The sequence below is a fragment of the Silurus meridionalis genome, chromosome 1 (assembly GCF_014805685.1).
Source record: "Silurus meridionalis isolate SWU-2019-XX chromosome 1, ASM1480568v1, whole genome shotgun sequence".
Taxonomy (NCBI): Eukaryota; Metazoa; Chordata; class Actinopteri; order Siluriformes; family Siluridae; genus Silurus; species Silurus meridionalis.
In genome coordinates this window covers 16,248,849-16,275,374 of record NC_060884.1, presented here as the reverse complement: position 1 = coordinate 16,275,374, position 26,526 = coordinate 16,248,849, and the positions used below count along the sequence as shown (strand labels likewise).

Below are 26,526 nucleotides of genomic sequence, written 5' to 3'. Positions count from 1 at the left end.
ACAGCCCACATCACAGATCCTCAACTATATTTAAGTTTGGGGATTCAGTTCTTTATTGTATAACACTCCTTTTTTTTAATATAAAACTTACTTACTGGTAAGTTAAAAAAACAGGCTTGTCCGGCAAGCTTTGCTATGCAGGTGTTGTGCATTGCTGTGAAGATTTTAAGTCTGTATAGGCGTGCCAACAATTGTGAAATATTATTGATATGAGTGTTTGTTTTTTTTATTATTGAAACACATTTTTTTTTTAATTTAATTATTGGTTGGGATTTGTTAATATTTTCAGCATCAGAATAAGCTAATTATGGAAAGGAAATAAGGATGTCAGTAATTCTGAAGCTTACTGTAAAAAGAGCTTACTGATTAAATGTGGTTATTATAAGAATACATAATCATTTCAGGATTTCAAGAATGTTATTAAGCCTACCCCTTTATTTGAAGTCAATAATACATAATGAGAAAACAACGGCCTGCCTTTCAGTATGCATAACCTTTGAATATTTTATTGAAGCTGTAATAGAAACAAGTAATTGTTTACAGTTCCAGTGCGGTTGCCTGCGTGATCAGCCGATCTGCCTGTCAGGGGATTAAAAAGCAAACGAGGCAGGACGTCTCACTAGCCAATGACAGTCTGCCTAATTGTTTGCTTACCAATAAGGGCGGCCGTAATTGCTGGGACAGACTGAATTGACTTAGCTCAGCTTCTAATTAATCTCTAATGTAATGATGCAAGCAGGGGTAAGAACAGTGTGGAGGATTGGAAAATGTGTTTATGCGAATACAGCATCTTCCCTGAGACTGAGCTGCTGGTAAGGTGGTGGTGATTGCTTTGAACTGAGATATAAATATAGGAATCCCCTTATGGCCCTGAAGAAGCACCAAACAAACCTCAGGAGGAGCAAGCAGTCACACTAGAGCTTTGATGACGTGGCCAGCAGGTTCATGCCACCATAAGCTCCATAAAGACTGCCTTGTTTACAGTCATTCAATCACATTCAGACATTCATTTATTATCCTGCCCCTTTAATAGCAGGTTGTCAGCTGTTGTTTTGTTGTTTCTTTCAGACATGCCAGCTTCATTGTGGAGAGAAAATAGAAGCTCAAACAGAGCAGCATAGGGATATTAACTCCTCTCCAGGTTCTGAAGATGTCGTTCACATACACAGGGGTTCTCGCGCAGGTGTAGTGGGGCCTCGAAACACACTGAGTGAGATAAACAGGACAATTACTGAACCCTGGGAATTGCTGGAAAAATTATGCTAAGTATGTTTTAAAATGTGGTTTTAACAGAGAGTAGGCTGCTGATTTTTCCCAGCATGAAGCTCACTAATGCATGAGCAAAGGTGTGCAAGCTTCACTACTTAATTCTAGATTAGTATTTATTTCTCCTTTGCTTTTCTCTTTATCTCTCTCCCTTTTCTATTATGCCCTTTAGTGTCCCATTCATTTTTTGAAAATTAGTTTTGCTAATATATACACATATAAACATTTATGTAAACACATATGTATATATACGCATATAAACACAATGCGGTTGTAACTATTTTTGGCACCCTTTCAGGTAATGCTTTGTGCTAAACTTCCTTTGCCAAGATAATAGGACTTCTCCTTTACTGTCTGATGAGGTTGGAGATTCTCTCAGAATCTCTCCAGATTAAATCTCCCCAGTAAAAATCAACTTCTATGCCTTCTTTGTTGCATTCAATCAAATCTAATGTGTAGTATGCCTGATGTATATATTGCAGAATGCACCCCTAGAACAACCATTTCTCTCTCAGGATTTTTTTTCTTTTTTTATAAAATTTTAAATATCATACCCTTGAATAAAAAATAACAACCATTAGCATTCAACAAGCATTTACATTGTAATAAATATATTTAATAAAAGCATTGTACAAATTGTTATATTGTAATCATCAATGCATAAAGGTCTTAATAAAACCATGCATCAGCTGGATAACTACACACAAATAGGGAAGCATACACTTAAAAATGAACATTGATAAATTACTTGATACATTTGAATACAGATGAATTACTCTGACAAAGGCAGCTCCATTAAGGCAAGGATTCTGATCCACTAGGGAGAGGGTGTTTGTTGGTGGTATACGGTAATAAGGTAAATTCAAACGTGTGTCTACCATTTAAGTATATAAGTGATCTCCCTGACTAATAAGCACTCTAACTCTAATATTTATGCTAGAAGAAAGAACTTGAAAAATGCACTGGTGGCTTGGCAAATTTAAGCATCTGTCTAATTGTGCAAATAAAACCATTGAAGTGAGTGGAGAAAACAAGACAAGAATGTTTCTACAGTAGAATCCACACTGCAAACTGCAAAACTGTTGAAAATTATGTGAGGTAATTAATCTGTTAAGTTAGTCAGTTAATAAAAAAAGAAAAAAGAAAAAAAGAAAAGTATGAAAATAAACAGAAACGGATTACTAGGTAAACAAAGTTTGTTTTGGAAAAAAGTTATTTTAAGGCTTAGCAAACTAGCAATACATTTTATGATCATTACACCACGTTTAAACTTATTCCCAGGAGCACTTTCTTGCTTACCAGGTTATAACAATTTAATAATATACATCATGCACAAACTAATTTATTTATGATTAATATTATAAAATACAGAATAGAAGAATTAATATATATATATATATATATATATATATATATATATATATATATATATATATATATATATATATATATATATATAAATATATTTTAATAATAGAAATAATAAATATAATAATAAATGTAATACAGATTTCTATAATGGTACCATAATGGAAATAGCAATGGATGTTCTTTTTTTCCAAAATTGTTTATATTGTTAATAACTGAACTAAACAATAATAAGAAGATAAAAGATGAAGATGGCTTAGGTCAGCAGGACAGATTCAGTGTTAACTACTACTAACAAAGCAAGACGGTTGCAACTTCATGGACTTTGACTTTAAAGGTACGTTATTTTTCTCTGATTGTGTCTTTATCAGCTGTACCACCAAGAACGAAACATGGAAGAATGTCAAATCAGAGAGGAAAGAGAGCCGCAGGAGAACCCTACTGGGCATATTCGGGTGAGTTGTTCCCTTTCTCCTTTTAATCAGGAAGGTTTTTCGTTTTGGATGAACATTGTTATTGTACAATTTTCTTTTACGGTACATTATTTTTTGTCTTTCCCTGTCTGTACAAAAACACTTTCATTCTCTCTCTTCTGTCTGAAGAAGAAAACATTCTCTTTTTACAGATTATCTTTTGGGCTTTATTCTATTCCACAACACAGTATTTTGACCATGTCTTAAAAGCAGCTCTGACACTCCATACCAAGATGATATATTTAAACACTACAAATCTGTCATCTTATTTCTAATCTGTCTTTGTGGGCATGTATACTGACTGCTAATGTCATTCCCCTGGTAACTTTAACAACTTTAGAAGAGAAGAGTAACAGATTACAGAGCAGCATGATTTTTTTCAGTGAGAGGTCACTGATTTTTCAAAAAACATTCAGGGTTGTGAATTTGAATCTTTCCCTGAAGCATGGTCTGTGCAGCATACAGCAGAAATGTGGTGGAAATTGAGGTCTTTGTGCGCTTAATTGTAGTTGTGCTACTTTCCAAAAATGAGTTTCACTGTCTTTCCATTTAACATCTTATTTTAATACTGATAGCACAGGCACATTAAGCAAATCATCACCTTTTACAGAATTATATGTAGACATTGAGGGTTGAGGATTTGAGCTATTCATAGTCATGCCACTGCTCTTTCCAGGTAGTAATACCCTCCATTGGCACTAGTAAACGAAAAAGTGTTTTCAAAAATTCTGTGTGAAACATTCTGCAAGCTCCTCCATGGGGCAAACAGATCATACATGCATTCTTCATCATTGTCCTACATCTAATCCCAGAACATAGCCTCCAAGAGATTCCCTAAAAACATGGATCATTTATGCACTCCCAACAGGCTTCCAACATTGAATGCTCTTTAAGTGCTCTACTTTTGTGCTTTATGTGCTCCTTGATGATAGCTTCATGAGTGTGTTTGCTGTTGAAAAAGCAAATGTCCCAAGAGCTTTCTGTCTTGAGTCTGGTAACTTGGAAGGGGAGGTTTTGTATACGTTTTTTTCCTCAAAAAAGCTTTCTCTACTGTATATACAAGCTATATTGTCTTGGAGACCTTACACAGCAAAATTATTATTATAGAAGTAACATACTCCAGTGTGTTTGTTTGGGTGCTTGTGTACACCAGGAATTTTAGAGAGGAGGATTGCAGCATGCAGTGTCAAAATGTTCAAGGTGACCTCAAAAATAAGAATACTCATGTTAATAAGAAAGCACTTTGTGCTCTTATTTTGGGTCAAGGCTGTAAAATTAGTTACAAAAAATTGATGCACAAATTAAGGCATGTTAGCACACAGCCTACTCTACTGATAAAGTGTGAGAGCCCTATATCTTTTTTGATCAACTCATAATAAATGTATTTTATATGCATTCAACTGCCTGATTCTTCTAAAAGACTAAATTAGACTGCATTTAGGCCGTGCATGCTGTGAACTGGGAACATGTTTGATGTAATTTCTATTGATTTGCAAACAGAAATACAGGCATCAAGTTACCTCATGGAGGACATTTGTCTTTGACAGATGGCCCATCAGGTTTGACATGGTTGATCATTGTTACCAGACTGACTGTTTCCAGGCAAGCTTAGTTTAAGGTCTAACAAATGCATTATAAAATATGCCAAGTTATATCCCACAGCTTGAGGCCGATGTGTGAACAGAATCCGCTTAGCACAGATTTTATAGAAGCTGTTCAATAGCCCTTCTGTTTTAACCTTTCATATCCTCTGACATTTGAGGCATCTTAATTGGCAAGTTTTTCCTTTTTTTATATCTGTGTTTGTGTGTGTTCTGAGAGAAAGCAGAAGGTGGTTATACCTTTCATGCTCACACAATCAGTTCTGTGCCAGAAGATTTCTGTAGGCTCCTCCGTCTTAATGCTTTGTGCAGCCAACGTTTTCTTTGGACGCGGTACAGAAAAGCAACATAAAAAACACAAGGAGGAAATGATCAAACACTGAACCCTATAATCTATAAATAAGCACAAACCTGGCACCTGTGAATCAAAAGTGTGTCACTTCTGTAATTTATTAGGGAAGCTACATCTCTTGGATTTTGGATTTTATTTATTTCTTTTTTTAAATAAGTGAGCATATTTTCTATGTTGATGGACACTTTTAGATGTGTCGGAAAAGGGTGAAGAGGAAAAATGGGCACTCTCAGCAATCAAAGACTGATGCCATCAAACGTGGTGGGAGCACTGTTTGAGTGACCAAACAAGGCTTTTTTCTGCCAGTAATATACTATGAAATGTCATTAGGAAGCCATAAATGAATTGTAACTTTAAGATGTTGTTAAATACATTTTAACCAGCAGAACACAAATTACTCAATCATTGATTCTTTTCCTACAGATGTTAGCACAGTGATTAGTGTATCAGAGAGACCACAGTAATACTCATGTTAAAATGCACTAGGTTTCTTTAAGCTCAGGTAATGATGTAGACTGATGAGAAAGAAGGAGGTAATCAATTATAACTCATCAAATGTTGTGAATATTTGTTCAGTGTTCACACAAGTACATTTCAGAAACCTAGATGCTGTAAAAAAATCCAAGTCTAGCTCCACACATATACCGAGTTGTGCATAATTTTTAATCACACAAATTTTTTACAGACAAATTACAAGGTTCCAGTCTTGGAAAAGGTACAAATAACTCAGGCATGCTCAGTGAAAACACTGAGGGCTGAACTGACTTTATTCAATCGTGCCATTCAACCACGAGGATACACTCTTAAAGAAATATAAATCCAGTATTAAGAAACATTTAAAACAAAAAAATCTCAGAAATTTCTAATGTTTATTTGATGACTTTTACATTACAGGATTAGAAACAAAAGTTATCATTTTTACTAAAAAGTTATTGTTAAGTCAATAAATATTTGTATGCAATGGGGAACATTTTATGCAATAGACCACTTTTCAGACAAAGAAAATTTTATGCTGGTTCCTAGGAAACAAAGTGAGACAAGCGAACTCTGCAAGATTCCCAAAACAATTCTAAAAAAAACTTGTCTTTATAAAACTGAAAAGTGAGAGAACTGAGGCACCATGATTACCATACTAAATACTGGCTTTGTTTAGTTTACTGCTGTTTATTGCTCTTTATAGAATTTGGACAAAATGTTTAGTTATTTTTAAATACATTTTTGCTTTACAGCAATTCGATACGTGTGCCAAATTCTTGCACAGTACTGTATGTATATCCAGTTTGTCCCATTATATGCAGCCTTCCATTGTACGCTGTGTGCAGACAATGTGATCACCAGTGTGCTTGCTCAGATATCTGTGGGTGGCTTTATGAAACCACTGCAGAGGCTGTAAAGTATGTGTCTTTAAGTATTTAGGCCATGGGTATGATTGATAACATCTCCATGAGGGAGTGCCATCTTTTAAAATTCTTTTATTTTTCAGGACTGTCTCCCACTCTTTTCTACTGCGCCCCCTGCCACCCCCACCCCCCCCGACATACACACAACGACATACACATGATTGGCTACCCCATGGTCCCTAACCTCCCTTTCCAATTTTATCACTCTTCCCTCCATGCATTTGGGGCCTCTAATTTGTGCTTTGCTTTTAACTGCAAATTAAAATTGCCTCATCTCAGTTGGAGACCTATTCAGTCTCTAATCTAAACTATGCCACTGTCAGCTATATTTTCTGAACAGTTGTTTATTGTTTTTTAAGTGATAATCACACATGTGAGAAGGATCACTCTAGGTGGAACAGTAAGTCAATTACACCTAAATGATATAAAGGAGGTAATTTAAATGTAATTAAGCAGCGAAAAATGCTACAAAACTGCCATAAGTGGGCCTGAATACTGTTATTGAATCTAGCCGCACACTGGCAATTAAGTTACCCAGGGGGTTGAGATTTGATTTTTATTTCTTTAGTGTCTTTTTATGCAGGTATTTCTCAGATAGGGACAGATAATATTGCACACTGAAGGGTGCAATTTATATTTCTCTCTTTATTCCATCACTTTCTTATTTTCCTCTTTCTCTGCCTAGCTTTCATTGTACTTCAGCAAATATTCACTTTAAGCTTGAAAGAAAGTATTGATGTTTGGCAGCTCTCTGTTGTTGCAATATGACATTATTACAGAAGCCTCGCTCCACTGTCATTTACAAGGCTACGCGGCAAACATTTTTTCAAGGTGATTGCTGCGAAAAGCTCTGTTGTATCACAATGCCACCGAAGGAAAATGCCATACAATATATTCTGCTTTTTGACATGCTGTATTTATTGAAATGAGGATTTGAGTGGAGATGGCCATTGCTGAAGTGTTCAGCATCATATTTTACAGCGGATATCAGATGCTGCATCTATGTAGTCCACAAAGTGCAAATGTTAATGGTGTAGATACAGTAATGCATTATGTGCACGCATTTAATTTTAATTTGACACTTTCAGGTTCTTTTCTTCAATTTAGTGATGTTTTTCCAAAAGAGCTTTGAACATTTTCAGAAATATTTGGCACACACTAATTAAAAAAAAAGGTTTCTGTGTAATGGGCATTTCATGAAAATATTTTTGCCCATTTTTATGGTGAGTGCTAGAATTTTTGGTTCAATCTAAATTCAATGCTCAATCCTGCGTACCTGCCCTTGATAGAAACCAGATAGTTATAATCACTGATAGTCCATGTGCTATGTTAGCCTGTGGCTTTAATGTTTTATCATGTATATGATAGAATAAAAATGATCACTTGGGCTTGTGTAGTTGCTGTTAATGCTTCTTTTTAACAAGGTCTTTAAGAATTCACAATGTGGCCTTTGTTTTGGAGGGAGTATCCTGACAAAAACATTTCCCCACCCATACTGCAGCATAGACTGTTTATGTGATTAGAATCTCTGTATCTGGAAGGAAGTGGATGTGAAGCTAATGATGGGTTTGGCTTGTGAACCTAGGTCTACTTTTTAGGATGCTTTACCATATTAAGAATCATAAAAAGCAATTATTTTTCTTTTAATTATGGCTGTTCTATTAGAGTCATCCCTTAACATTATTGCTTGTTTTACACTGATCCCCATAAAACCTTTGCCAGCTTCTCTAACAGGCTGTGCAGTAACATGTTCTGAATGTCAAATTATACAATAAAGATCCTATAATGAAAAAACGGCAATTCACAAAACATGCACTGCGTTGACATTATATTATATCATTGTAGTCCTTGCCCAAGATCCCCTTTAATGAGTTTCCAGAGAAGGCATAAACTATAGATTAGCTGAAGAATCCACAGTTATTACTCTGTAAATCAACAAATGTTCTTCTTACAGGGCTGTATGTTTTCCACCATTCAAGTTATTCTGTACCTCTGGGACTTATAACTATAACAAGGATGTCATGACCCTACTATTTCATTAGTAAGAAAGCTGTGGAACAGGACTGGAGGCGTACCTCCCTGATCATATTCAAAGAGAAAGCTCTGGATTAAATATAGTTATTCTGTAAGTTTCAGTTCTAATGGATTTGTTCATGATATCAAGATAATAACAATACAAGAAGAACCCTGAATATTAAATATTTCTTCAGACTGTAACTGCTGGATCCACCACCAGCCCAAGAGCCATTAGAACTACACAATCGGTTCCTAATCTTGTACTTGACATTGTCACACTCATGCTTACTTTTTTCAATCTTATTTATCAAACTCAGAATTTCGACCAATCTGTTGGCTCACAGTTTGTGAGGGTTTTGTTTGCATTCTTTTGATCTCTCAACTCGCTTCTGTGTTGTCTTTATTGCTGCAGTTGCCCATAAATTGAACTTTGCTTGTCTGCATACATCTTTATTCTGCCAGTTTGGATTCTTACAATACAAATCTGCCTCCGCTTTATCAAAACACAAGTGCATGCATTAGTGATGTTTCTTTCCTGAACGAGACAACTCTTGAGATGGCTCTTTTAGATGATCACTGAAAGCGTACTTGCATATCCCATGAGCTATAATGTGTTCTTGCTAAAAAAATATTTAGAGTTCTGTGTTTAGCTCCAGTGTTCGAATCACATACAATGCAATTAGAATCACTAGGAATTCAGTGAATCTTTTTAACATCTGATTTCTTTAGCTCTGTGTGTGACTGACACAGTGTGAGGTTTCATCTGCTCTGCTGCTTATGTGTGTAGTGTATTTTAGAGGTGAACTATAGGATAAAGAAATCGTGTCTTTGAATTGTACTTCAATGAAAGTTTAGTGCAGACACAGCAAGCACAATAATATAATAATGGCAGATTTTTTATTGCCATTGCCAGTGCAATATGTCTTTGTCAAAGCATAATGGTTTTACATTTATTTTATAGATTTAATAACAAACAAAAGGCAAAGTATGTGTAAAATGTTTTTTTGTAAAATTGTGTAAAACAAGTTATGTGATATATTCATGTTTGATTACTCTAGAACCAGTTTATTTATTTATTTATTTATTTATTTATTATTTAGTTTTTTTATTTTATTTTTTTGGGGGAAGGCAGAAAGGAGCTTAGTGAAATTTCGAAATAGTCGATTTTTTTTCATGCGCTTAGTTGCCGGCCTTGACTAATGTTATTCAAAAGCTAATGCCTTTTACATACAACCAAGTAGTATTCAATACATTAGCTACATCTACTTTAAAAACTACACTAATTTTTACATGCAAATATCTCAGCTAGGTGTACCATAGCCATAAAAAATGTAATGCTTTTATCAAATATATCAATATTACTTGAATAATTATAAAACTGTTTAAAGAAAATTTTAATTAGAGATGCAAGGTGGCATGTATGGATATTTAACTCTTTATCCTACTGTACTGCAGTGTGTGTGGGTGCAGTAGCCAGCACATGTTAACACTACTTCTTTAACCAGGACTTTACAGCATTCTCACATCGCAGTCAATTCGCTTATAGCATGTTTCACTAGCTGTGTTACCTATCTCTGTAATGTTCTCGCTCACACTTAGTTGTCTACATACAGATGATACAACAAAATTGCTTCACAATGGCTAAACCCGGCTTTGCTATGGAGAGATAGAGAGAGCGGTTCCTTTTTTAATTTTATGCCTTGCAGCTGCAATTAAAGTTTAATCGAACCAAACTTGACCCTCTTTGCCACCTACCCTCCAGAAAAAAACTGCTGAGACAAACCACTGTATGAGATGTGGAAAGATGTTCCAGTTCATACAGGCATGGACGCGACATTTTTTTTTTTATTCATCAGCACCAAATCATTTACACATTTACTGTAACACTGAGTTAATGTACTGCAGTGTGAGAGGTACACTTCAATAGAACAATGAGGTTGACCTTTTGTCTCAAATGAGGTCCACCCAAAAATGAATCCAGAAAAATAAACTGTTCAACAGCATTCTGATTTCTCAGACCTAAATCACAGCGATCATGTCAAGATAATGCAGTGCATTAACCACAGGTTAAGAAAATGCTTATAGCCTGGAGGCATACACCTTGCCATCTATGGCACATTTTTCTGAAACTGCAACTTTTGGATTATTATTAAATGATACTCAGAAATGCTCAATTTAGTATTTCATTTTATTAAAGACTTGAATATTTGAAAATATAGACTCATTCCCAGTAGGTAAACACCTGCGGCTTTGCGACATTTTTAATCCTTCCCACATCTATCAGTGGAACAGGCCACCGCTGATACAATAATTGGTTATTGAATCATTCTGAGCACAGCAGTGTCAGGACATGGCAGTTGCATGTTTAATTGGGTATGCCATAAATGGATCACATTTATTCCAACTCTTAATCCAGACCAAAGTTTGCTTAAATCACAACGTTAAAGTTATGCACGTTAACCACCCAATCTACAAAGGGTAGTTACTTTTATTTTTAATTAAGTCAATGGTGTGGTTTGGTATGCATGGGGGAAAAAAAACATTATTTTCTCATCTAACAACACAATTTCATCTGTAATGCTAATTGTTCCTTGCAAAGATCAAACACTGTATTTTGTGGGTTTAACATGTGCAACTTTATTTTTGGGTTATACAAAATATGTAGGAATATGTCACATTTTATGTTGGAAATAGTTTGTGAAAGACAAAATATTATAAGCTACTAAATTATATAAGTGCCTTTAACCATAAAGGTGTGGGACAGCATAAAAAAATATGATTGTCATTATAATACAATATTTTAGTTCTAACCCTTGTAAATAATTGCACTTGTATGTCTTTGTAAGATCAGTATTAGTCAAGATGCATTTGTGCGACTTTATTATAAAGGAAAAACATGTTCTTGACATGAAGGTATGAAGGTAGGATGTTAGCCCACCATTTCTCCTATTTTCATGTACTACATATGGAATTAAATAATTTTAAAGCAATACAAATGCAATACATTTAACTATAAACCTTTTCTTTCAATAGCCTAATTTTTTTTTCAATTAATGACTTAAATAGAGGTGGCTAGATGAAGCATTGTCTCAATTGGGCTTTTTTAATTGAAACTGAAATTGAAAGGACGAAGTGCTGGCATGGGGCTTAAAACAATTTAACAGTCCCCTTGTTTTACCTTGCACTAAAGTATTTGGCTTTCCTTCAAAAAATAGGTTTAGGTAACAGAATTAGAAAATATGTGTTAGAAACTGGTGCAACTGAGTTACTCTTGTTACTACAGATTTTTTTATTTTTTTTTCAATTAGCAGAGATGCACGTTTTCTTCAACAGGATGCAGAGACATTGAAGCAGATAGCACAAAAAGGAAATTTGTTTTGTCTGGAACTGTTTTGGGCCAGCTAATTAAATGTAAACAGCAGATTGATTTATCATCTCCTTCTGTGCTATTTTAAAGACTACAAATAGAACACAGCTGCACCCAGTTATATAACAGAAATATAATGATAGTCATATATAAATGTAATATTTATATAACAATTATACTTGTACATGCTAATAATATTATTATATTATATTATATTATATTATATTATATTATATTATATTATATTATATTATATTATATTATATTATATTATTAACAGGCTGTTCTATTCTTTCCTAATATAACTGAATATGATTTAAAAACTATTATTCAGGTTACACACTGCATAATACTTGTTCCATATGAAAGGCTAGAAAAGTTAGAGTTCATTACATGAACCAGTGGTACAATTTACACTGAGCTTTTAACTGTATGATTAACATTATGTCTTAGCGCTTGAGACAGGCCATATATTTTAGGTGGTTCTTTTACTCTTTACTGAACCCTTTTGTATTTGTACAATAATAATGAAGGCATTTGTTTTTGTACACTCCAAGGATCTGCCTGCAGGTCCAGACTTACATTCCTTACTCTTTTTACTCTGCACAGAAAGGCTTAAGGGCCCCACAGCATCAGCCTGGCAGTGCTAGTACTTGAACCACTGACTTTCTGTTCAATAAACCAGTGTTTTTTTTTTTTTTTATAAAACCAAAATAAGCTAAAGAATTAAACATTAAAAATGAGGTTTATGACAGTAACTAGTACAAGCGCTAGTGCTAACTCTGCATTTTATGCTCAAAGTAAAATAAAGCAAATTTTAGACTTTAAGATCACTCACATGCTAGAAAGTAAATTATACCACTATTCTCCTAAGCAGATTATTTTTTTTCTGAACAAGCCAATAAGTATCAAAGCAAATGTCTTTAAGAGTGCAGGGCTTTTTGAACCCATCATACTGAATATAGATAAGTTGATTAAAGACAGGCTACGAGATTAAAGCCCCTGTAAAAATTATTTAAAAAAATATTTGTGGATGTTTTATAGTTTAGAAAAATAGGAGACAGTATTTACCAGTTTCAAATTAGAGATCACAACTTTAGTCCACTAATATCCCTTCTCCATAATTAAACAAGAAATTTAAATTTTTTAATGAGCACAATATATTATTTAGGATGTTTTTAATAATTAAATTTTATTCATAAAAATAGATTGGATTAGTTCTCTGTTTTGACAGCTTTCCTAGAATGTTACTGCTAAGTCATTGAAAAGCGCTAGTGGTGAGTATTCACAGCAGGCTAGAGTGGCTAATGAAATAATGAAATGCTGTGGAGTTAAAGCTGGTAAGAGTACTTTAAAAGACCTGGAAACTCAATAATAAAAACTGGGGCTGTCAAAATTAACGCTTTCATTTTAACGACAAATTTTATTAACCCGCGATTAATGCAGCACACATTTCCTTTTGGCGTCCTGATTTAAGTGCAGTGGAACCTTGAGTTCCCTTTCAGGAACTCGAGCTGCATCGAAAACGTGTAAAATCTGGCCAATAGGCAGTCATTGGCAGGCGACGTCGCGCAAACCAGGAAGCTACAAAATGGGAGCGCGATGGGAGCCGAGGCGAAGCAGCACCGAAGGTCGTTGGGGCTTGCAGGCTGACCTAGCAGAAGTCATGGAGACGGACGAGTCCTCTACAGCTGTCTTCTGCTGGGCTGAGCTCCCGTTCCCCGGGAAAGCACTCGCTTCTGCTGTCCTTTCTTACGGTGCATGTGATGCGGAGCTCCAGATCTCTTCCTCTTAGGAGGGAGACTTTTCGGATGCTAGCAAGCCCACGGACTCCTCACAGCCTGTACTGTGTGAGGAGCTCCTGAAGGTAGTGAGGTAGTGGGAGGTGGTAGCGCAGTGGTTAAGGCATTGGGCTTTGGATCAGAAGATCACAGGTTCAAATCCCACCACCACCAAGCTGCCACTGCTGGGCCCTTGAACCCTCCCCTGCTCAGTTGTAAGTCGCACAATTTGTTGTAAGTCGCACAAAGTTGTAAGTCCACAAATGTAAATGTAGTGACGCGGCCGTCGCTAAGCGAAAGATAGCTTGGCCTGTTGAGAAGCGAAAGCAACGAGTTCCCATCAAGCTGGATGGGCGTTTCCTGCGGCACAGCCTCCACCCCAGGGCCTACCGTTTTTTCCCGACCTACACACCGAGGTGTCTACGTCCTAGGAGACCCCCATGTGGCCCGTATCATTAACCCGCGTTTGCTATACGTGAATATAGTAGGGTTCAGGGAGTGCGGCTATGGGGAGATGCCCAGGGTTGAAGAGACACTAGCTGCCCACTAAGTCGTTGAGAGCCACTTCGGCTTTAGTGAGCAGTGCTAACGCAGTAGCAGGTCAAGCCGTGGGCTGCCTCCACACTATGGGTATGTTGCAGGCATACCAGGCCGATCTGCTGCAAGAGTTGCATTAGAGCTTTAACTCTGGGGCTGACGACATCAAGGACTTAAGTCGTGCTGCCGACCTAACCCTTAGAGCCACCAAGAAAATGGCGCGGGCCGTCGGTCGCTCCATGTCAGCCTTAGTAGCCACAGAAAGGCATCTTTGGCTCACCCTGTCAGAAATTCCTGACAGAAACAGAGTTTTTCTGCTAAATGCCCTGATACTTCAGGCAGTTCTCCCGAAAGGGCAATCCGTTCCGTACTAACAAGGTCTCGCAGTGAGCCCTGTGGGCCTTAGAAGCATGGAGAGAACATACTTTCCTGTCTCAAGGCCCTGTCCTGGGAGCTCCTTGTCGGGTAACGCTAATGACGGACGCACCAAAGGTCGGTGGGTCACATCCTTCATGGCACATAAACTGCCTGTAGATGATGGCGGTGTTCTTGGCACTGAAACACTTCCACTAAGACCTAAAAGGTCGCCACGTGTTGGTCCGTACAGACAACATGTCGGTGGTCTTGTACATCAACCACCAGATGGTCTCTGTACAGGCTGGCACGGCAGATCCTCCAATGGTACCAGGGAAAACTTTTCTCATTAACAGCAGTTTACATCCCGGGCCAGTTGAACTGGAGAGCAGACGCCCTTTCGAGGCAAGGGCCGAGGCCCGGGGAATGGAGGCTCCACCCAGAGGTGGTGGAGTAGATATGGCAGAGTTATAACAGAGCCTAGGTTGATCTGTTTGCGACTCGGGAGACTTTGCACTGTCCCCTCTGGTTATCTTTTCCATTGGGGCTGGACGTTATGGTGCAGACGTGGTCGAGGCTACGTCTGTACGCCTTTCCACCATCACGCTGCTCCCGGGAGTTCTGGAGAGAATCCACCAGCAATTGTGCTCAGACAAACTAGGCAGGGACTGGCCAGTATGGCGTGATTGGACACTTGTTCCCAAAGCGTTTTTGGCGCAGCTCGAGTTCCTAAAAGAACATAGTAACATACGTAACCTCGTGTCGTTGTGAGTAATGTGCTTTATGAATGCTTTGCAGGATGAGCAAAAATTTGTGTTAAAATCTAACTAAACTAAACAAAAATTTAACTAAGCGATAACTTGCATTGCAAACATCAAGGAACACACGAACGTTCATTTTTAGTTCAGTATTAATTTAAGGTACATAGAACAGATAAAAATGTGCAATTAATTTGAGATTAATCACGAGTTTAACCCGACAATCATTAATCGTAATTAAATATTTATTTTAATCGATTGACAGTCCTATTAGAAACATTAACAATAGCATTAGTTTACTAGTATGCAAATCTACCATTAGGTGACTATACATTACTATACATTATACAGGATGCATATAGCTACATATTACTGCTGAGAAATTGTTATTGTATGGTCAGTGCTGGCAGTGCTGAATATTTTTATTTCTTTATTTTTGTACAATTATGATTTAAAGTATGAATCACTATACTACTTTTATCTAAGATGGCTATATTCCATCTGGTCCCTGGTCACTCATAGAGGCTATTGGTGAAACAGGAAAATGACAATAACTACAGGTCCACAATCCAAACCCTGATCCCTCCACTGTCACTCTTAATATCGTCAACATGGTGTGTTTGTTTCCTGTCATCTGTGCCTGGTCTCTGGAACATTGAGGGTTAGATTGAACATGACTCGTAAGCGGTGCTCTGCCAAAATCTGCTCGAGCTGCCAAATAGTGTGCTATGTGTTCCTTTTTCCTCAGGGGACAAAATGGACATGACAAGGCAATCTCCACATTGTCAGCATTCCCCTGGCAACCACAGTGGGCTTATTTATCCCCAAGGTTAATGGGATTGCAAGCACAGTAACAAAGGTGGTGTATTGAGACAAACATGTGGCTGCAGGACTTAAGGGGAATGCAATGGAGAATGGTGTCTATCAAACTTAATGACTTGGCTGACTGGAGCAGATTGCAGACAAAGCATGCACAAGTAATAAAAGGGTTTTATGGCTAATAATCCATGTGCTCTACCCAAAATGAGCTTAATGTGGGCTATTTAAAATTGTAGGTATACTGAAGTGTATAATTACACATTGCACAACTTTATAAAACAATTTGGACATGAGTTATCTGCACCACAAACCCCCATTAGTATTGTGTCTGTAAATAAAAGTACACTAGGGAAAAAAAAGGCCACTCCACAAGTGCAGATTGAAAGGACCAAATTGCCAAGTCCTTTCAGAGTGGGATCATTTATGAGAGATAGAAGCACAAGAATATAGTTTCTGGGTTTGACCTTGGTATTGGAATAGCACTGTGCCCACTCTATTAATGTGTGCTCTTCCCTATAATGAAAGAGATACTTGAGCAACAACATGAGAGGGCGTATACTTGGCTAAAGTCTTCGAAGAAACAGAGACAGATAGTAATGTCATGCAAGCAGCTCATAGTCAGTGAATGAGTAGAGAGGAATGACATTGATAAACAAGTCCTGTCTATCATTTAAATGATGGTGGTGATGCATTGATTGAATTCTACTGTACTATTTGCTATTGCTAATCTGTAATTTGCTATTCGATTGTGCGGACTGTAAATACTTTGCTTAAATGGTTAATTAATTATTCTGTCGTTGTAAAATATAATTGAAGTGGCTTGCTAAATTTTGCTGGAACAGTATTTAGCAAAGATGTAGTCTAATTATGCTTTTCTGGTGATATATATATATATATATATATATATATATATATATATATATATATATATATATATATATAGAAGGTTTTTTACAAAATAAAAAAAAACTGCTAAGGTGTGTCTTGAATATATCCTTCCATAGCTTTGGTTTCTATGACAGATAGAGGATAGATAGGATTATGTGGCAGAGTGCCAGAAAGGTGGTCAATTACATCTTATTCAGGGCTATGAAGAGGGAGACATCACTTTTTCTTGGTGAAAACCTATTTGAGATCCTCATAACAGTATAGATATTGTACAGTATGTTCCAATTGTATTTGAAATATATGTCAGGAAATGGGTGAAAGAACTGCTCGAAGGAGTCGATGCACATGGCAGTTGAAGTCACAGTTCACACCATTGAGGAGAGCAAGTAAGTCTTTAACCAGTCACTCACACACAAAGCGTGAGTATGAGTTTGGAGCCATGGAAGTAGTTAATACTTCTTTATATCTGGGTGAAAAATTTACTAAGAATGCAATGATCTCATGATGAATGGTTCCTACCATTTGGAAAAATTGAAAAGGTAAGTTGTCCTTTTTTGAGAACAGCCATAAAGCTCATTTCTTCCACTAGAAACTAGAAAAGTGCAGACATATTAAAGAAATGTAGTTGCAGTCGAGCAGCTCCCCTTTTCATCCAGGGAGTTATTAAGCACAAGCTGTTAAAGACATGCCATTATAAGAATGCTGTTTCCACACCATGGTTCAGGGTCCTCCTACTCAACAGGGAATTATTGTTGCAATTTTCATTGCATTTAAACATAAAATCATATGCGTGAAACCCAAAACACTAAATGCACTGTTACAAAAACCTCTGTACTGGGTGAGCCACCATAGCTGTGACATTGTCATAAAGGAAGTATTTGAGGTGTGGGAGTTGTACTGTGGTCGTTTGTGTCTGTAAAATTTCCTAATATGGTTAAAAAAATTAATTAAAAAAAAAAAAAAATATATATATATATATATATATATATATATATATATATATATATATATATATATATATATATATATACACAGTACAGACCAAAAGTTTGGACACACCTTCTCATTCAAAGAGTTTTCTTTATTTTCATGACTATGAAAATTGTAGTCACACTGAAGGCATCAAAACTATGAATTAACACGTGGAATTATATACATAACAAAAAAGTGAACTGAAAATATGTCATATTGTAGGTTCTTCAAAGTAGGCATCAAGAGAATGCCAAGAGTGTGCAAAGCAGTAATCTAAGCAAAAGGTGGCTACTTTGAAGAACCTACAATATGACATATTTTCAGTTGTTTTACACTTTTTTATTATGTATATAATTCCACATGTGTTAATTCATAGTTTTGATGCCTTCAGTGTGACTCTACAATTTTCATAGTCATGAAAGTCATTTGTTTTCCTCCTTTTACCATGCCATTGTTATAGAGTTTATTGTTGCTATTTGAAATGCACCCTGTAAAACTGTTGCCAACACCTCCTTGTCATCCTTGTCGGGTTACGGTAAAGTCTTCAATAACAAAACACTGAGGATGCCACCATATGCCAATTTACTCCAAAACAAAACATACACATCACAATCCAAAAAAACTGAAAACCTGAAATCTGGTAATATTGCTAATGCAGAATAAAAAAAAAAGAAGCAAAAGAAAAACTAATAAACTAAAACAGATGGGGCAGGGGTAGACAAGATGCATAGCAACAAAGGCAAGGCCTAACGAAAAAATGTAGTATTTAATCACGTTACATGAATGGGTTTAGCATCAGAAGATTGGATAAGGCAGATCATTGGGAAAAGGAGGCCAAAAATCAGGCCAGGGGGGAGATATGAGCATGATTTCACAAGTTTATATAATCTGACCTGTCTTTCACTATCACATTCATGGAGGAAAACAATTATATTTATTCGAAAGGTTATTTTCATTCTCATTATCATTGACTAGCTGCTGCAGGATTTGTCTGGGATCATGCAGATCTGTTAGATCATGCAGAATTAATCCAATTAGTGTCTCTGTTAATTAGCATGCTATTCCAAGACTTAGATATAATTCAATGCTTTCTAATTGTTTAGCTGAGATTGTTCTGAACACTAATTAAAAATGCTGTGAGAATGATATGACTTGGCAAGATGTGACAAAGTATTTTGGGGCATGCTGAAAAGAAGAAAGAAAACAAAATAAGCTCCAAAAATATCTATTATGTGTATTATTGTGTGTAGCTTATCTTTGCTAAAGAATGCTTGCTGACAAAACACCAAGTCAGTAAGTAATACAAAATTATTAGTGTGAGTGGTGTTTTAAGAGATGCATTCATTTATTCTCTTTTAAAACCTTGAGTATTAAAACCAAACAAACAGCAGTCCTATAATAAAAAATTATGGGATTAGAGATGCACTGCATTCTGCTGCTGCAAAGGACTTTTCGGCCTGAAATACTCGATCAATACTGGGTTGAGTTTCACATTGTGATTTAATTGACATTAACTTTACAAGTTAATATGCTGATTTATTTTATGCTGTTAATGTTTGTAATGTTAACTGATGTAAAACAAATCAATGCATGCAAACATTTGACACAAATGTTTTCCATCCATACCTTTACAACTCCTGAATTGCTGCAATACGTCAGTAATTGATCTGTACCTGGTTTCTGCAGATGCACACAAAAAAAAAATCTGTGGGTTTGGTAGGTTACTAAATGCTAAATATGTTAATTAACTCTACACTTCATCATGAATTCTCCAAAATGTAAATTATGCAGTTTATTTATTTGTTTATTGATTCTTTCTGTATTCTTTATACTCTTCTACTTATTTCTATTATTTATATAATTCTTTCATTCATTCATTCATGTATTTTTTTAATTGAAAAAAATTAAAAATGGCATTTTTGCCATGACCCCAGTCTGCTGATCAGTCATTCAAGTAGTAGAAACTATGATGCAATTAAATGAAAACAGTATTCTTATAGCTGATTGTTTTAAAAATAAAATCCAATATCGATAACTTGGAGGTTAAGATTCTGTAATTTTTTGCTTCTTTTACATCACACTCATATAAGGGTAACCACATCTTTTTACGATGGGTTTCCCCCGTTATTTTCAAAATAAATGTCAGGTTTAAGGCAGAGGGCTGAATGTAATTGGGTTTATCAATACTCATAAGGCAGACAAGGACAAATCCAAATGAACATAATCAGTCAGATAAAGGGCCAGTCTCTAAATCAGATAAGATAAAACTAGATTAAAATAGGATAGATAGATAGATAGATAGATAGATAGATAGATAGATAGATAGATAGATAGATAGATAGACAGACAGACAGACAGACAGACAGACAGACAGACAGACAGACAGACAGATAATTGTATAGAGTAAATATAAAAAAAAGAATTGTGGCAATAAAGTGGCAGTGTATATTGAATAGAAAGTTGATTGCAGTAAAATATTATTCAATTAGCTTATCTTGCTACTGACCCAGAGCATACTATTGTCCCAGCTCAGTGATGACTAAGCAGTATTCTTGACTGGTCTCTGGGTCAAAAAACCTGAATGAAAACTGAATAAAAAAACCTGTCCTAGCTTGTAGTACTTGGGCTGATTAATAATTTAGGGATATGGAGTTCATGGTTGTTTGCTATGCTGCCTGTGACATTGGCCTGCTGAGTATTTATGATGGATGGGAGCAGATAGAAATCTGCAATTTAAAGTACATTCCTGAAATATGGGAAATGTTATTATTTTGTGTATGTCATACTAACAAAGAGCATGTCTTGGATAAAATAGATGGAAATGAGAGATTTAATCAGGGTTTGTAGAAATCGAATTAGCAAACAAAAAATAAAAGTCTTTTATTTTCTCTATATTTAGAATTACCTTTCCCTATTACAAATGAAACTGAGTTCAATTGCCATTGTGGTACAGTATTCAGAGATTCAGATGTACTGCCACCTTTGATATCCATGCTTCAGGGAATGTCTTGAATATCTTTAATCAATCAGTGAATCAAACACTGGAATATACAGAGATCTGATCATTAAATAGTAATAATTCATAATAATTAAAAAGAAAAATCAAACAATCAACCGTGGATATATATGTAATTTTCATTTTTCATTCACTAGAAAAGACACAAAGCAATCTGATAAGATAATCCTGAAAAATCATCTTTAGTAAACACATTTTTTTAGTCCCAGTTGATCCAAAAGCAGGTAACACCATGTACAGGGCGTGATGCACCCTGGAATGGAAAAACACGCACACACACACACACACACACTTAATCACACATTTACTCTCTCATTCACACCTTGGGGCCAAGCCATCTACCAGCATGCTTTCTAAAGGTGAAAGTAAATGCACATGGACACAAGAAGGTGAGAAACCTTGGAAAGTCAGTGACCAGAGTTTAGGATTGAATATGTGTCATGTAATTCGGCTGGAGATGGCAGTGTGCAAATTTTATTTTAAAGGATAAAGAGCGTTAAAAAAGAACCATAAACAAACACCCGATATACAACAAAACAAGCAAACTATGGGCAATGATGTTGAACATGCAACACCATATGCAAGACAAAGACAAAAGTTTGACATTGATGCATATAAGAAAAGACAGAAATCAAGTAGGGGTGCTAATTACTGCTAACACCCAACAGGTGTGAGTGCTGCTCAGTGATATGTGAGAGGTCATGTGGCATGCAGGGGCTGATGGGTAATGTGGTCAATTTGTTGAGCTCAGCATAACTATGACAGCATGAAGCTGTGATGCCAACACTTCCCTCTGGTATACTATGCCGCCTACCGTCTTTCAGCAAGTTTCTGCTCAGAACTTGTCACCTCTAGTACAAGAGTCGAAAGAATTACAGGAAGAAAAGAATGTAGCATATTGCTGACGTTGTTTATTCCTTTTAGTTTTTGCTGTGTTAATGCTGTGGTGAGCGGTCTGTAAAGAAAGTTATTTAAATGTAACTTTTCTGCATTTCATATTATTTCATATCCAAGTTTATTTCAGCTACTGGCCATGTTTCTAATTTGGAAATAAATGAATCTAGCCTTTCCTTATCCTGCTCACAAGGGATTTTGAGGGATATGTTTTTGCTGGGTAATGCATTTTTCCCAACAGAAATGTAAGCACTGAAGACGTGTGAAGAAGCAGATATTGGGGTTAGACTAGGTCATACCACAATGAATTCAGCCTGAGACAGAGATGTTATTTCTTCTGCTTTCTATACTGTATTATAAATTCAGGCTGAAATCTTCTTGTTTAAGACTCAATTGTGAAGGGTCTGTCAAGAAAGTAAAGTCTAGTCCAGAAATTATACTGAGGTTCAGTAGCTGAGGTCCATTGACACCCCTTGTGCCTCTTCATATAAAAAAGACAAGCACCAGTTTAAACTTGGCAGCTTGGTACTACAACATTGATAATTAATAACTGGGTAAAATAATGCAGTGTTCTGAATATGTAGCTTATGATAGTATCAAATTCAGCTGAATCAAATTTTTAAAAGTATTTAAAATTAGCATGTGTTTGTTTTGTTTTTAGGCCATGTTTCATTTACAGCTATTCAGTCATAAAATTACTTCTTGTTTATTCCTGGAAATGACTTTACTTCAGGCAGTTATTGGAAAGTACAGTAATATCACCACAACCTCTGTCACTACAATCATTTGTCTTGTGGCTCACAGTGCCACTGTGCCTCATGCAGAGTTTTCACATAATCAGAACAGATGAGGCATTTTGACAGCAGACTTCATGTTGTGACACATTTGGTTGTTCCTTCAGAAGAGCACAGCAGCATAGCACTCTTAGATGCTGAGAGTGTTCAAACTCCAAAAAACGCCACCACAGTCGGAGCGACAGGGATGCCAGTCTCACTGTCATACAAAGTAGAAGGAGTATATTTCAAGCTGGCGGAACAGATGCAGTGCCTCTGTCACTGGAACCACAAACCAGTCGTTTAGTCTTTGACAGGAGAAGATTAAACAGACCAATGAAGATTTTATGGAGAGGTGGCCACACGCAATGGAGGTAATTGTGCCTGCTGTGACTTTACACCACCGAAAAAGAGGCAAGGCATGAAATATGGGTGCTATTTTTTCATGGCAATGAAAATTCTAACATAGTAACGATAATAATAAAAACATGATGCACATGTATTAGTCCCTATTTTGGTGGAGACTGTGGTAAAACAAAGAGTAAGAATAAGACCATAGTAAAATTAAATACAAATATAAATGGGAAATTGTAAATTACAACTTAAGTATACAGACTGAAAGGTGGAAAGTTCAATAATTTATTAATTCTGTATTATGTAGAAACCCCTCTAGCATACAGATTTCTGGTCTCTAAATCATTATTATAAACAAGCAACTAACGATTAAAAAACTCTACAATGTACACACACACACACACACACACACACACACACACACACACACACACACATACATACTTACCCACACATTCATACCTAGGAGCAATAATCATAGCTATTTAATTCGCCATGCTTTAAGAAGGTTGGAGAAAACCGTGGAGCAGTGAGGAACCTCTCATAAACACAGTTTCCTTTTGCAGGAACAGTTACAGGAAAATCAGGCTGTTCTAACATTACTGTTACAGTGCTTTTAAAGGTTACAATTAAATGGTGAAAATTTAAATATGCATGCTTGACTCCATTAGCATTTTTTATTCATTTGGTGATTAATCAAAAATGTAAGACATACTGCCCAGTTCCTGAAGGCCTTAAAAGCAAATGAGATGTTTAGAGCAAACTCTAAGAATGAAATATTGCAAAATAACATACAGTTTTGTCAAAAGTAAATGCCAAAAATATCTATATTTTTATTTGATTAAAAAACGTTTTATTAAATTAGCTTTTATTTGATTAAATAAGAAGAGTTAATAACAGATTCCACTCATTTCATTTTATGTCTGCAAAAATATTTAGGCATTTTATAACATCCATTTGAACAATAATTGCCTCTTATTTGTTGATTTTATTTGTCGACTTTATTTTATACTTTAAAATTGTTTCTTTGTCATTTTTGATCATCTCAGTTATGTAGTCTTAAAGAAGAAATAATGTATTATATGAAATCATGTTATATACTGATTGATAAGTGATCTCAGTACAAAGTTGCAGTTAAACAGTATTCAATTGTTTCTATTAGTGTAGTTATGTTTGCTTAATAATGTTGTCAGCAGGCAGAGGCATAGCAGCTGTTGGTGGAGTTTGGATCACATCTTTTGGATTGTTTTTATAACGCTTAGTCTCAACTGAATGGTAATCATGTGTTAGTTACCTTCAGGACTGGAATAAAGAACACAAATTACAAAAGAAGCAATATACCAGCTTACACAAAAGAAAAGGATTAAGTCAAAGACCGTGTCTCATACTGTGAGCTCCATTCAGTTTCACTCCAGTGTTTTAAGTGGCCTGCTGTAGTGCAGTAGCCCTGCAGCACACTGTGAGATAAACTGTGGGAAATAAGCTGAATAAAGTCAAGCATATACATGTAGAGATCTAAAATCCAGGCCTAACACAGTGGCCAGCTCTGCCAGCACTTTAGCAATCAAAATGGGGCAGAGTATCCAAGGAAGAAGTCAGTGGGTGGTGGCAAAGTGTAAACCAACATCCATGGAGCATTTCTATTAGATGAGAGGCCCTACGACTTTATAGAAAAGGCTTAGTGTCCGACTGAGATGTGAACAAGTGGACATGTAGCAGAGGCATGAATTCCTGCTGTTATCTCTGTTCTGGTGTACTGGCATATGCTGAAAGTCATGCAAGTGCTTTCAGATTTCTGATGTTTTCAAATGGCCAACGACTGTTCGCTTGATTGCTGCTTAACTGACAGCCTGAAATTTTGCTCTATACAGTCATATTTTATTGTCAGAAATACGCAGTATTATCGTATATTAATTGGGGGTCTGGGGCTATTTCGGCAAATTTAGCAAACTTGGATTTTTGGCTATACACACAAGCTAGCTAATATGACACGGTTGTTATTTTTCTACTTAAAAATAATATTCTTTGATTTTTTAAGACATTCAAAAACCCCAAAAGCAATATAGATTGGTCCACTTAATTAGGGTCCTGTGTACACATGAACATTTATGCAGTCACCTAATCAGTCATCATGTGGTCTCTGGTCATTAAGAATTTAGTGTTGAAAGTTTTATGTTTTATTACATACGTAATACACCAATGAGCCATAACATTAAAACCACTGGCAGGTGATTAACATCGATAATCTCATTACAGTGCCACTTGTCAAGGGTAATGCCGAATATTTTAGGTACCATGTGAAGAATCAGTTTTTGAAGTTAATTGGACCTGATTCAAGCAGGAAAAATGGGCAAGTGTGAGGATTTCAGTGACTTTGACAACAATCTAAATTGTGATGGCTAACCGACTGCGTCAGATCATCTCCAAAACTGCAGCACTTGTTGGGTGTTTCTGGTATGCCATGGTTGGTACCTACCAAAAATAGTTTCAGAAAAGACAACCAGTGAACCAGTGACAGGGTCATAGTTTGATGAATCTCATTTTCTGTTACATTATGTGTGAGTGTGTATGCTTCACTTAGCTAGGGAAGAAATGGCATCATGATACAAGAAGGCAAGCTGATTGGGGCAGTTTAATGCCTTGGGCAAAGTTCTAGTCTTGAAATCCATGAGGATGTTACTTTGACACATCCCACCTACCTAAACATTGTCACAGAACAAGTACACCCCTTCATGTTAATGCTATTTCCTAATAGCTATGGCTTCTTTTAGCAGGATTTGATGGCTGATTGTGTATACATTTAGGTTCAGATAGAGTATGAGACTGGTGGTGTGTCTGTGGAGGTGCTGTCAATTAGTAGAAACCTGAGACTTCCATACCACAGCTATGCACCTAGAACTGTAAGCCCTACTTGTCCTCTCATTAATTGGGTAAAAGGAGCAACCTCTTCTTTACAAAAGAGAAACATGATTTTATTCTCTCCCATTGAAAAGTCGTCTGACCTTAATCTGTCAGAAGGGGAAAAAAATCTTTCAAGCTCTCCCATGAGCATCCTGTTCCTGGCCTGAAGATATAGGTATTAGATTTTTAATCGGTCCAGGCATCTTTAAGAGATTGTCATACAGTATCATCAAGTTAATTAGGTGGAACTGAACACAGCCAGGAGTGAAATAAAATTAGCTTTTAGATGATATAGTCAATCTATTGATTGATAGAAATTACACATGAGTTATGTCACAGGTTCCCAATACTGATCCAGGAGTACCCTAGTCGTGTCCTGTGTTTTCCCTTCTTTAAAACCTGTACTTGACCTCATAAAGGTCTAATTAGCTGATTTGTTAGAGTGAGTGTGTTTGGAGCAGCATATACTCTATTGCTTGGGGTAGAGATAATGCAGGAACAGGTTTGGGATACACTGCAAATCTCATATTTCAACATTTCAGTCAAAATTCCCTAAACGTTAAACACATTATAAAAAGCTAAAGGTCCAAGGACTTTTTTCTGATAAATCATTTTTTTATAGAATCTGTTTCATTT

At 36.2% G+C, this 26,526-nt stretch overlaps 1 protein-coding gene across 2 annotated transcripts in view; it reads left to right on the top strand.

The window, feature by feature from the left end:
* Positions 1 to 26,526, top strand: part of ca16b (carbonic anhydrase XVI b) — an 83,124-nt gene that overhangs the window by 15,208 nt on the left and 41,390 nt on the right. For both annotated transcript variants that reach the window (XM_046853858.1, XM_046853869.1), the window contains exon 2: positions 3,006 to 3,089. In XM_046853858.1, coding sequence (XP_046709814.1) covers positions 3,006 to 3,089 — 84 coding nt within the window. The remainder of the gene's footprint in view (positions 1 to 3,005; positions 3,090 to 26,526) is intronic.